The 14223-nt window shown below is 35.1% G+C and overlaps 1 protein-coding gene across 2 annotated transcripts in view; it reads right to left on the bottom strand.

Moving 5' to 3' along the window:
- The window catches only part of LOC145664377 (uncharacterized), a gene marked incomplete at its 3' end in the record, with an annotated part of 102035 nt that overhangs the window by 19983 nt on the left and 67829 nt on the right, over positions 1 to 14223 (bottom strand). For both annotated transcript variants that reach the window (XM_081731031.1, XM_081731041.1), the window contains 3 exon segments: positions 329 to 616; positions 4614 to 4849; positions 5947 to 6005. In XM_081731031.1, the coding sequence (XP_081587157.1) occupies positions 329 to 616; positions 4614 to 4849; positions 5947 to 6005 (583 nt within the window).

Here is a 14223-nt window from a genome sequence, read left to right as displayed (position 1 = left end):
TATTCAGTTGAGCAAGCTGATTTTCTAGCAAAAAGTGGGGAAACCCTGTTCCTTAGAATTAAAAAGAACTGCCACTACTTCATGTCCTTTCACAAAATTTAGGTACTATTTCTGTGCTGGTGACTTCTATAAACATTACTTCTCACATCAACAGTTGAATCGACATTAATACATGCAACAGCTTTAGAGAAATGTTAACTTTCTATGCACACATCATAAAACAAGTCAATATAGCGTAATTTAACAGCAAAATAGAATCTTATTGAGTGCTTGCTTGATATAACGATCGTTATAGAACTATAGAAATTACCACTAAAATATTACGTACTTTTCGAAGTAAAGTTTGTAAGTGCACAACTTCTTGGTCGAGATTACTGATTCGTAGTTTTAATCTCTGACATTCCTCCATACTTCGAGAATACATTTCTTCCAGTCGATTGATTTGCTTCTGCATGATACAAATGACTTCCTCACGGCTTTTGGTCATTTCTTTGGAATCCTCCAGTTCATACTGTAAACGCTGGACCAGATCCTCCAATTCCGCTGCACTTTCTTCCAGATTCCCTCTCTCCACGTTTGATGTCTGCAGGTTACGTTTCAGCACTGCCAAATGAGTCTTCAAAAAAACAAAGAATGAGATATACTCATAAGTTCATAGAATTCTGAATCTGACAAAGAAACAGTTTAAACCGTAAAGATAGCGTTAAACAGAAGTTTACGGAACAGAAGTAGACTGACTAATATATCGCCTTCTCCTTCTAAAGTCAAACCAAACACAGGATAAATAAGTAACTTTTGTTAATATTAAGAGCCGCTCATCTTTTCTGTGCCATGGGAATCCTAATTGTATTACTTTTCTGGAACGACTATGGCAAACAATTCTGTCGTCTTCGACTGCCAGACACTAAACGAAGAACTTAGGTTTCACAATGATTTTTACATGTTATTTAACTTAATCTATTCATAAAAATGGATGGAAGCACAAAAATCACACATACAAAAAAAAAAAAAAAAAAAAAAAAAAAATCACAATTTAGCACTTAAATAAGAAACCATAAAAATACCCTAACTGAAGTTAAATATTTTAAGTTCAAGGGGTTAGAGGATGGTATTATGTTACATTTTTCAACAAGATGAGTTCTGGTAGTGGACGAAAGTGTTATGTGCTATTTGTATTACACAACACCTCATTTAAGTGATTCCTCCTCTGGATGAAGAGACAGAAAGGGCTCATCCAGTTTGCCATAAGGACCATACTATGTCAAGTGATCAGGTCAAAAGTCACGTTGCGTGCTATATCAAGTCTGGAGATTCGAAATCCAGATGTGATATTTCAAGCATGCAAGCTCCGCGTGGGAAGTCCTGGGTAATTCGAAGAAGATGCATATACTTTATCATTATCATTGATTTTACTCGACTTCTGACAATGTTCCAGCCATATTTAGCTTACGTGTTATACATTGTTTTTAAGCTCTTCACTATGTCTTTGCAATAAGCTTTCAATTAGCCATTTCTTTATTATAGCTTCTGAGATATGTGAACGACTTCATTTTTTCATTGATTTTCCACTAACTTTAATGTTCATGTTTCGTGATTTTTTTACTATGTTTCATCCATTTTAGGATAATTTGCTTTTGGAAAATACACTCTACATAGTCTCTTCCATATTTAAGCTGAATTTCAGTTATCTTCCTCTTTTGGTTTTTGAGATAACTGGAGGAATCATTTGTTTTTCATTGATTTTCTATTCACATTAAAATGACATGAAATGAAATCTTTAAGTTTAACGTCCCACGGTTATGCCGGTTAGGCTAAAGGAGACGGTGATAATGAGAAATGAGTGAAATGGTGGAATGAAGAAAGTGGGAGGAAACGGGAGAACCCCGAGAAAACCCACGAGCACGGTGTTTGTCCACCACAAAAGTCCACACGGCGCGAGCTGGGATCGAACCAGGGACCCCAAGCACCGGATGGGAACGCTCTACCACAGAGCCACCGCGCCCCCACTATTGACATTAATGTTAATGTTTTATGCTTTTTTTTTCTGTTTTTAACACTATGCTCCATCCATTTTAGGACACTTTGCTTTTGGAATATAGAATCTACATAATCCCTTCTATATTTAAACTGAAATTCAGCCATTTTCCCTGAAATCTGTTCACATCATTGCAACTGGATAAACCCTTTGTAATATTGTACTGATCCACTAATAAATGCGATCATAAAGACTCTTGCCTCAATTTTCTCGAAATGCCACATAGTAGATGTTATGTTGATAAACAATCAGAATATTCTGAATTCGAAATTTGCGGCTTGATTATCCTAACTCCATGTTTTTCCATGGTTTATGCACAGTTCATCAGATGACTGCTAGACAAACGTTTACTTGCTTGGAGTAACGATCACATGGAAAGAGTTTTATCATATACGATCTTACATCTATTAGATACCCAAAATAAAGGTTTAAAGCCCTCTGCTTGGTCTAGAGGCTAATGCGATTTTAGTGCAATAGGTTCCACGTTCGATTCATAATAAAAAAAGCACTAAACGCGCTACGGTGGTTTAGATTCCATCTTGAACTATTCTCTGTGCTGAGTGAGAACAATAAACTTTACTGAAGATTATTATTATTATTATTATTATTATTATTATTATTATTATTATTATTATTATTATTATTATTATTATTATTATATTATTATTATTATATCCACACATTTGTTTCTGCATTGACAAAAAGATTATTTCTTTTACTGATTTGTATTTGAATTTTATACATATTTATAAGTTTTCCCTTTACCACTTGAATATGGGAAGTTAACACTATTTTTTTTTTTTTTTTTTTTTTTTACATACATGAACAAGGTGTGATCAAAAAGTACGGTGAATGTAGTTGCACAGCGCCACCTATCGACTCTTTATCATTTCAACAAGTAAGGCCGATAACCTGAACCTTTGAGATAGTCAGTTTCATTCCACGGGAGTCCCACGGTTAAGCCGGCTAGGCTGAAGGAGACGGTGATGATGAGAAATGAATGAAATGGTGGAATGAAGAAAGCGGGAGGAAACGGGAGAACCCCGAGGAAACCCACGCACACGGTGTTTGTCCACCACAAAGTTCACTTGGCGGGAGCAGGGTTTAAACCCGGAACCCCAAACACCAGAGGTGAACGCTCTACCACTGAGCCACCACGGCCCCCACTCTGTCAGTTGGCTCCTAGAGGCTGAACAGTGAGGACGTGTTAAGAGTGTCTCCCGCACGTCAACATTAAGGTTTTGTTTTAAGTTGCAAAAAAAATTCCAAAGAAGCTCGCAAAATGTTAAAATTGGTGTATGGCGGTGAAGCACTGGCATTGAAGACTGTTTACAAATAGTATGAGCGATTCAAAAGTGACAAGGAGTCGGTTGAAAACGAGCAACGGTCGGGATGTCCTCCGAGTCAAGAACAGATGAAAACGTGCATTAAAAAGTGGCACAAATGATGCGTTCAAACAGCCGAATGACTATACGAGAGCCTTCTGAAGTACTAAACATCTGGTATGGGTCCGTGAAAAGAATTTCAAGCGCCGATGAAACAGGCAAATGACTTCTTCCTTCATCACGAAAACGCATCGTGCCACACACTGCTTTTCATCCGCGAGTTTTTGGCCTAAAAGTTACTCGTCTGTCAACATCCACCTTACTCACCAGATATAGCACCATGTAACTTCTGGCTCTTCCCAAAAATTAAAACCGTGCTTAAAGGAAAACTTTTGACACCATTCCTGAAACTGAGAGGGCCATGAAAGAGCAGCTGAACGCCCTTCTAAAAATCCTTCCAGTCATGGATTCATCGTTGGGATAAGTTGATTGCTAGCCACGGACAGTACTTTGAAGGATTAAATCAAATCCACGTAAGCTTGTTACTTTGTTTCTAATAAAATTATTCACCTATTTTTTGATTACACCTCGTAACTATGAAATGTTATTTTGTAGTTTCAATTTTAAAACAATGCCATTTTTATGTTTTACTTTCCTGTTCCTAAAACAAGACATTTACTTCAATAATGTGTTATTGTTCCCTTTTTATGTCAATCGGAAAACATCGGATCTTCTTTTCGTATATGAAATGAAATTCTAGTTTAACGTCCCTCGGTTATACCCTTAAGCTAAAGGAGACGGGTAATTAATGAATTGGTACAATTAGAAAGTTTGAAAAATTAGAGAACCCAAGAGAAAATCCAGGGAAATAGAATGGTATCCCAACAGAAACTCAGACAAGAATCGAACAAGGTACCCCTAGCATCACACCATTCTATCACTGAACCACCGTACTGCTCAGTGGTAGAGCGTTCACCTCCGGTGCTTGGGGTCCCTGGTTCGATCCCAGGTCGCGCCGCGTGGACCTTGTGGTGGACCAGCACTTGTGCTCGTGGATTTTCTCGGGGTTCTCCCGTTTCCTTCCACTTTCTTCATTCCACCATTTCACTCATTTCTCATTATCACCGTCTCCTTTAGCCTAACCGGCATAATCGTGGGACGTTAAACTTAACGATTTCATTTCATTTCATTTTTCTAATTTTTTCGTCAATAATGACACTATAACTTGAATTTAATACTATTAACAACAATACCTCAGAGCTGCGATCAGGATAAGACAAGGTGTCTTCTTCTGGTGTTGCTGCTCTCGCTGACACTAACCCAACATGGCTTGTAGAAGAACTTTTGGCTGACAATGGACGTTCTATACTTTCTTCAGTTCTTCTCTCATAAGCAACTTGCAAGTTGTCTATGCTCTTCTGGTCTTTATTACTTGCAAACGGAAGTGCTGGACTAAGACGTCTCTCCATCATGAGCAGCCTTCCTCTATCTGTTGGAATACATAAAGATAACATTCTTACCGAGAAATTTACACTGAATACATATGTACGCTACTACTAAAAGAATGTACTTCCCATCCTATTCTTCTCACCCATCAGTTAAGTAACAAAATAATGCTACGGAACAATAACGGTTTGACACAATAAATCCATATTTTCCCTTTAAGAATAAAACAGATCCCCAAGGTTCCTAACCTTCTTATTCCGTCGTTAGTATTTTTCAATTATTATTATTATTATTATTATTATTATTATTATTATTATTATTATTATTATTATTATTATTATTATTATTATTATTATCAATATATTTAAATACACACAATAACGCGATGCAATCACATAACTGCAGCAGCCAAAAAATACACGCTAGACCAAGGCTTTATTATTATTATTATTATTATTATTATTATTATTATTATTATTATTATTATTATTATTATTATTATTATTATTATCGGAATATTAAAATTCTTTTCTACTTTGATTGGTTGGCGTTCTGGAGCTGGTTGATTCCTCTGCGGTTTCTGACAGGGTGTTGTGTCCTTCAAGAATGAATGAATAATGCATGTAATCCCTTTATCAGACACTATGAAACATTTGCACCTACACTGCCTTTTAATTTAGCTATAGCTACATCCCATGTTGGAAAGTGTTACTATGTAGCCCCCCCCCCCTTCCACAACGGATGCACTTTTGGAGGCATGATGAACGCAAATACCCTTAATTTCTCCTTGCTTACAGATAACAGCTTGCTTCATGTGTGACATGTACAATATGATACTAGGACAAAAGTAGCGTCTTCGGCGGCTCCTGCAATTCACTAACATAAGGATGACAATATTCTATATAATAGTGACGTCATCACTCTCAGCAAGGCAGCTTTGCACATATTATTATATATAATAATTTTACAAACACTTGAGTGCATTGTTCTTCAGATTATTATGCACTCTGTAGAAAGTATGAAAAAATGACTGGAAAATTACTTCAATTCCTAAAAAATTAAGATTTTCATATTAAGTCAGCAAAACAAGCAATAAACGTTTCTACATCCAAGTTTATTTTAAAAACAAATTTAACGTACCATCAGCTTCCCCTTTAGACTCTTCGTAACTGTACGATCCTCGATCTTCATCGTCGGTACTAGAAAGAACACAAAAGTACAATTATTAATGATATTGAAATGTTAGGACACATGAGGGAGGTATTAGACTAGAAATATTTGACAAAAAATTAACCTTTTCGCATCATGTGCCAAATATTACCGATGATGCATATAGAAATCTTGGGTTTCTTATTAGAACAACCAAAGAATTTATGAATGTTAACTCTTTGAAAACGCTTTACCGTACTTTTCTTACGTAAGATCCAAACTTGAATATGCCTCACTTGTTTGGAACACTGCTGTGAAAACACGTAGTCAAAAAAATTGAGCAGTTACAAGCAAATTCATACGTTTTCTCACATACAAAAGGACAAGATTTTACCCAAAATATGAACCATATGATAATTTACCTGGAAATTTTTCATTTCAGACACTTGAACAAAAACGGACGTTGAAGGAAGTGATTTTCTTACTCGGACTTTTGCACAACAAAATAGACTGTATAGACATAATTGCAAAAGTAATGATCCAGGTTCCATTCCTCAAAACATGCAAGGGAAATAGTAGCCTATTCTATTGCAGGAAGGGACGTACAAATGCACTGCGTATGTCATACATGGAGAATTCGTGCTAAATACAAGAAAATCAGTAAGGGTTATAAAGATGTAGAAATATTTAATAGTTGTGAAAGGACGTTCAAAAAAGTAATACTGAGTATTTTGTATTTAAAAAATCCAAGGAAAATGTATTTTAATTTAAGTTCTATTATCATTATAATTTAAAATTATGTATTATATGTAGCCACTGCAATGGGCAGTAATGCCTGATGTGGTGATAAATAAATAAATAAATTTGAATATGACATCTGAGAAAAAGGTAAAATTCGTCAGCTGATTTCGAGAGGTCTCCAACAATGGTTCATCCTTTTTTAGTTATTTACAATAAGGATTTATTATTTTCTATTCGATCCCAGCTCGCGCCGTGTGGACTTTGTGGTGGACGAACACCGTGCTCGTGGGTTTTCTCGGGGTTCTCCCGTTTTCTCCCACTTTCTTCATTCCACCATTTCACTCATTTCTCATCATCACCGTCTTCTTTAGCCTAACCGGCATAACCGTGGGACGTAAAACTTAAAAATTTAATTTCATTTTTTTATTATTTTCTAAAGGTTTTTGTCATTTGCTACATTTTAATGCAAAAATATCTATACATATGAAATTCCACTGAACCTTTGGAATTCATTCACCATGTGAAGTGATATTTGTCAGGCTAGCTTCTAAACTCTCATGTGCTTTCTAAGAAAAGATAAGCTTAACATTATTATTATTATTATTATTATTATTATTATTATTATTATTATTATTATTATTATTATTATTATTAAGTGGCGTATTTAGGATTTTGTTTCGGGGGGCTATGCGCAACACGGAGAAGCAGAGGGGCAATCGTCCACCTGAATTTAAGAATTAGATATATTTTAATTTATGAATAAATTGAAGTTTTAATGGCAAGAATTGCAGACTGGTGAATCTTATGTGATATGATTACACACAAAAATTTAGCAGTGAATCTAACCTTTTATCCTATTCATTGAAAAAGGAAGTATCCTCTTGGCCTACCTAATTTTCGGGGCTACTTATTCCTCTTCCCCCTCTTGATTTTCTTTAATTCAAACATTTACTTTTCTTTATAACTAAATGATGTAAATATTCTTTTGCTATATAAATAAAGTCCCGTTATGTTGATATCCGTGCAAGTTGGTGTGGAACACTAGTTTCGCTTATCAGCTCCTCTTAGTTTTGGTGTTACTGACGACGGCCGACTTGAATCACAACTAACAACGGTCAAAAGTACGATAAGAAAAACGAAAGAAAGTAACAACTAAGAAAAAGAAACAGAAAAGTGGAATGGACAAAAAAAAAAATCAGTTCTTACATGGTATGAAATTTTACAAATACAGTATTATTTCTGAACAAAGAGCATAAGAAAATGAAAAGTCAATGAAATTCTTAGAAATGGTAAGAAGGATTATTATTGTATATGGAATGCTAAAAACTAACAAATTTATTTCGGGGGGAGGGGGGGCTTGAGCCTGATAGCCCTCTAAACACGTCAATAATTATTATTATTACAAACTATTGCATAAATATCAATAAATGTACATATCTTTTCTTTACGTGATGTATAAAAAGTTATTACTGCTAGTAGTTAAAGACAATTCTACCAATCAAAATAGAAATGTTGAAAGATTAAAGTGTTATTTTCGATAGTCATCTAACGTTTACAACACACACCTAGTCCACAGGGATTTAAATGTTTAAAAATGTAGGTTGGATTATAAGAATTGGGAAAACTTTCAGAAACATAGATGCCCTTAAAGTATTTACTTCATCTATTTATATACATAAAAATGAAAGTGACTATGTTTGTGACTTACTCACTTTTGAACCACCCGACTGATCTCGATCAAATTTTCAATATAGATTAGGTTGGGGCCTTATATATATATATATATATATATATATATATATATATATATATGTGTGTGTGTGTGTGTGTGTGTGTGATCAAAAATGATGGATATTTGTGATGAACCCATAGTTTTAGGGGGTCGCTGAGATGAACAGTGATACATCCTTTGCCGTTTAAATCCAAATTCAGCCCTGCAACTTAGGGGAGAGGGAGGAAGGAAATATATATAAAAATGACTGAAACTGACCGATATCAGAGAGCGTTTCTGTAATAGAAAAAAGTGACTGACGACTAACGGAACATATTACTATTTTTTTCTTATTTTAACTCAGCGAAGCAGCTAATTGACGCTAGTGGTTGACGAGTGAATGATTGGGGGAAAATGGGGACTTCAGCATCGAGGCTATAAGTCTCCGTTACGACTGACTTGGCCGCTCATGACTGCAAGAGTAAAAGAGAAAAAGGTTAAAACGAATAGTGTTCGAATGAACAAAGGCGCTGCTAAATAAAAAAGGAGAAAAATAAAAGCTAAAGTAGAAGATAAAAGAATAAATAAGATAAAATATATAACAATAACAATATATGGAAAAAAACACTAAAAGCTGAAGGAATATATAAAAATTTTGCAGCAATAAACGATAACTACAATTTAAAAAAGCTCAGAGAACGTGAGCAACTCCAGGATCATAAATGAACTTAAGTACCCGGCGAACATCATCACTATGATCCCCCAAGGCACGGGTAAGTAGACAAGGCAGTCCAAGACGTTCTCTGAGATCTGAGTATTCAGGACATTCAACAAGAATGTGCTGAATACTCAGAGGGACAATACACTCTACAATACGAACGGTTCAATTCCCGCAGTAAGTAGCAATGCATCAAATGGGAGTGGCCTATACGCAAACGCGTCAGGAGCACTTCATCTCGACGCCTAAACTGCGATGACGTCTGCCAGGCCCCATGAAGTGGCTTGAAAACGTGGAGTTTATTTGCAGTCGCCTGGTCCCAATCCGCTTGCCAGTGAGAGCGCATAGTCTAAATAAGAGTATAGCCTGTGAAAGTATTTTCGGATGGGAGCATGAACTTCATTTAGGAGATCCAGCAGACAAATACTCTCTTGCAGCTACACCACCTCTGGCTAGAAGTTTCAAAATCGAATGTAAGTTCAATCAAAATCAAGGAAATTGAAGTTTTGGGCTTAATACGACACAACAAAAGTACTGAGCTTAATTAGACAGAACTGAGATAATAGTAAAATTGAAGCATTCTTTTCATTATTATTCTTGGTAGCTAGAGATAATACTAAATTCTTCATAACTACGTAGATCTAAATATTTTTTAAAAAAAAAATGAAAAATCATGGCTTTTTGGTAATCCACTAAGATAAGCACGCCATAATCCCCTTCTCCCCTCTAAAAAAACAGTAATCATTACTTTGTTTACACAACTCTGCGATATTTTTAAAATAATGTTTACATATTCGTTCCATTTTCTTTCTTTGTACTTTAAAATCTCCTTTCAGGAGCGATATTATATGAGTCAAAAATCTACAATGAAATGTGAAATCCGAATCACACTACAGATACTCTTAGCCTGCTCTTGGCATACAAGGTGAGAACGTTAACCACTAATCATGATCCCACCTACCAGCTACCTATAAACATAAAATCCTAATCATACGTAAGAATTACAACTATCTATCTCTATTGGAGTTTAGGTCCCTTAATTAACTATATGTTTATGGTTTTCATAACTATAATATAAGAAACCTGTAAGTTGTTCACAGCAGGAACACAAACTAAGCATTGGATCTCGTGATAAACAAGAAAATTTAGTCAGCATTCTTATATTAACTTCCTAAGCTTCGTCTTTATAACATCTTATCTTCTTATTTGGCCCTAAAGGTCTTTCTCACAAGTTTCTCACTTACTACTACATGATAACAAATCCAAATATGATGATATACATTCATTACAAAATACACTTTGTAGAATTTACTATCAACATTTCCTCTGCGGCTTCTATGTTGTTAAACGGAGAAAGGAATGAAAAGTACAAGCTCCAGCAAAGTAACAATATGGTAAAGACACACCATAATTAGCATTTTAATGGTTAACAATTGATCCGTAAGTTACTAAGCAATCAGCCTTTCAAAATTTACCAATGGACCAGTCAATCTCAAATTTATCTTAGCGTCCAAAAATATACATCTCTTTAAAATTTTAATTAACTTTATACAGGAAAATAATCTTATCATATATAATAATAATAATTATTATTATTATTACAGGTGCATTTATAAACAATTTTAAATATAAGAATTTAAAAGATGGATCCAACGGTTCGCAACTAATGAGGAGAGACACATATTCACGCCAAGAGCAACTTTAATATGAAAATATCTTCTTTTAAACAATTGATTTGACAACGTCATTCACTCTTGGCTCCCAAGACAAGTGCTAAGAAGAAATAATCAAAGAATAAGCTACATATTAAGGGCATAGGCAATCTGAATTTACCATCTCGTCTCATGAAGAAGGTTCCTCGAAAGAGGCTGAAATAAAATGTGATTATGATGCAGACATAAATTTAATGTATATAAATCAAGAAATTAAACTTTTTTGAGAAGTCTCTTTACTAAATCAACAGTATTATTTCAGCAATAACTTCGTTACCCAAAAGGTCCTGCTAACTTAATATGTCAATTTCTGCATCATTACGCTCGCTGTATGTAATACATATATGAAGCGTTTCCCAAAAAATTGATCAAAACTTTGAAAAAGTTTTCTGGCAGCACTATCTGGATTGGTGATATTAAATTGTGACCGCTGTGTACAGTGGTATGTGGGATATTAGCATTGTTAGATACAAAAGTCAATAACATATAGAAATTATTCAAAGTGGTGGAACCCGAACCACTGTAATGCATTCAAATTTCAAGGCACTCTCACCAAGAAAGAAACCTGGGATTCCATACTCCAAAGGTGCGCGCTCTGGTCACTAAACAAGCAAGAAGGGAAAAGCCCTTCAATGGTCTGAGCAACGTGGCATTAAGTATCACCACAATCCATGCCGTCTTCAAGGAGAATTAAATGTTAAGTTAAACAATATAGTACAGACGCAACCACCAACCGTATCGCCAAAAATCTGACAGTAAGGCAATCAACAATATTTCCACGGTCAAAGCACAAACATGGAATCACTTCCACAGAAAGGATGAAACCTCCGCGAAGACGATGAAGAGCACGTAAAGATAACGTGTCGTACAGTGTACCGCAGAAAGACCGTGCAAGAGCTTCATCTTCTTCGGCAAATCAAACGTATATTGTCATTAATATTTCCAAATAGCTTAGCTGTAAGTTTGTACACGAAGAAGACCATACACAACTAAAATATTAGAACAAATTTAATCGAATATAAAAGTTTACCCAGAAACTTTGGGGAATGTTTCTGAAGTGTCTGCATGAACTGGGTCATCTAAAATAATATCTGAAAGCTCCTTTATTCAATTGGTTTCCTCTGTTAGTAACCATCGTAATTTGAATTGCATTGTCTTTTCGTTTGGCTACCACGCACTATCCCCTCCCCCTCCTTCCCCAAGGCAAGAGTTCCTCATAAACAACCATATCAAAATTACTGCCAAAAACAACTCTTATTAATCATCCACACGCCAGAGGTTTAGAAGAGTACTGGTCAGCCTGTAAGAATAAGTATTTGCTCGTTCCTCAGGAACAGCCTTCAAAACCCTTCAAGGCTTCAACGTCGTACAAAAAAAAAAAAAAAAAAAAAAAAAAAGTTGCTTCTGCAGTCGCTGCTGAAATGGGACAACGTAGATGAACGCAAACAGAAACTTTCGACTGACTGGTTACAGGGGTGATCGTAGGGTTATAATCGCTGTTGCCAACAAACATCATTTCTACTCCTGTGCTCGATTAATAAAGAACAAATTCTATTTGTGCTTCTATTTCCAATCTATCGTTTACCATGTTGTACGTTAATCAATGTTTCTGAATCTTACTACTTAGATGTAATACATGCTATATTATTTATGTTATTTATGTTTACGTATACTTAGTGTTTCTTTTCCCTTCTTTTACTTATGTCAGTCTAAAATTGCTGTCCCAGCTATATCCGGTCTTTGTAAATAATAAATAAATAAATAAATAAATAAATAAAACAGTTTTTACTAAGACCTGTCTTGAGCTGGGATCGGTGACATGGTTCATTAATTTAGCCCTCTTGGTGGCGAGATAATGTTACGTGTAACCCATTTAACAACTTGTTTTCATCCTTTCTAGCATACTCTCTTTCTCATTAATCTGAATATCCTCTTGTTTTCTCCGCAGTTTAATTTTCTTCTCTCCTTCCTCCAGCTCCTTTAGTTGTTGCTGAGTCTTCCGTTTCTCTCTCCAGCATTCATTTCTCTTTTCTTTTCCAAATACACTGATATTGTCTCCTTGAACGTCTGACTGAACTTCTCACAATACCTCTTGTAATTGTTAATTCTGATGATCCACCCATTCTCACGGACTTTCCCTGACCAATTTGCCATTTCCCTGATATATTTTTACTTCCCTCACTTTTTCCTGACTTTTACTTACTTTTTAGAATGTGGACACACTGAACTAACTTCCATTAGTATGAAAAACATCCAGCATGCGAAAGATCTCGTAAGCAATACACAAATATAGACTTAGCAAAAATTGCTAGCATATTACGTGGCAGCAACGATTTCATTTGAGCTGAATATTTGGAGTCTTGAAAGGTGAGATATCATTGAATGTTGAAACTGGTATGAAAGAAAAGAAAGAAAGAAAAAAAAAACAGCAACTGTCAATTTTGTAAGGAATAAATGTCTACGGTGTGAAAATGTCTAATCTCACCCATGAAAAAAAAAAAAAAAAAAAGTCTACAGGTCTCCGCCGAGAAGGTGATTGTTTCAATAATCTCGGATGTTAATGATGTTCTGTTTGTTGATAATCCAACACGTAGTTCTGCAGTAACAACCAATACTACATAAGAAGTGCATAAGAACACCAATTTTCAGAGACGTGGACATTTATAACATGGTATTTTGCTTCTTCAAATCAAGCTGCACATCTGACGTAGCGCAAGCTGCCATACAGAATGCAGAGTTTCAAGTACTAAGGCTCCCACCGTATTTACCTGGCTTTGAACATTATTTGTTTCAAAAATTCAATGAACATCTTCATAGCAGTAAATTTTCCAGTGAGAGGACGTCATGTATTTTGCAGGTTAATTATTACAAGAGCAAGAAATATCATTTTTCGCTACAGGCATTCAGTTGGTACTACATAAGACATGACAAAGTTGCGATGACGTCAGGAAGGTTACACGAAAAAGTGATAAAAGAAACATATCTCTATGCCATTTGTAAGCAGGTCGAGACAATAACATCTTGTACGCTTTTACTTATTCATTCTTCATTGTAGACTTAATTATAAAATTGTGGGGTGTCCATAATGCAATAAAATTTTAGAAAATGGATAATTATATTTCTATTTGATTTGATGCGTAATATTATTTATACTTAAGATACAAAGAGTAATTATATAGTTTAGGATCAATATAAACAGACCAAAATCATATTTACGAAGAAATTAAATGTCGATTAAAAGCAGGGAATTCGTTATTATTCAGTTCAAAATATTTTGTCGTTGCGAAGTCTGTCGAGGAATTTGGAGCTTAAAGTATATAAAACGATATTCATGCCTGTTGTGCTATATGGTTGTGAAACATGATCACTTACTCTAAGGAAAGAAC

Source organism: Thermobia domestica, chromosome 1 (assembly GCF_964235325.1).
Source record: "Thermobia domestica chromosome 1, izTheDome1.hap1.1, whole genome shotgun sequence".
NCBI lineage: Eukaryota > Metazoa > Arthropoda > Insecta > Zygentoma > Lepismatidae > Thermobia > Thermobia domestica.
Note: the sequence above shows the minus strand (reverse complement) of the source record. Positions and strands in the feature narration are given on the sequence as shown.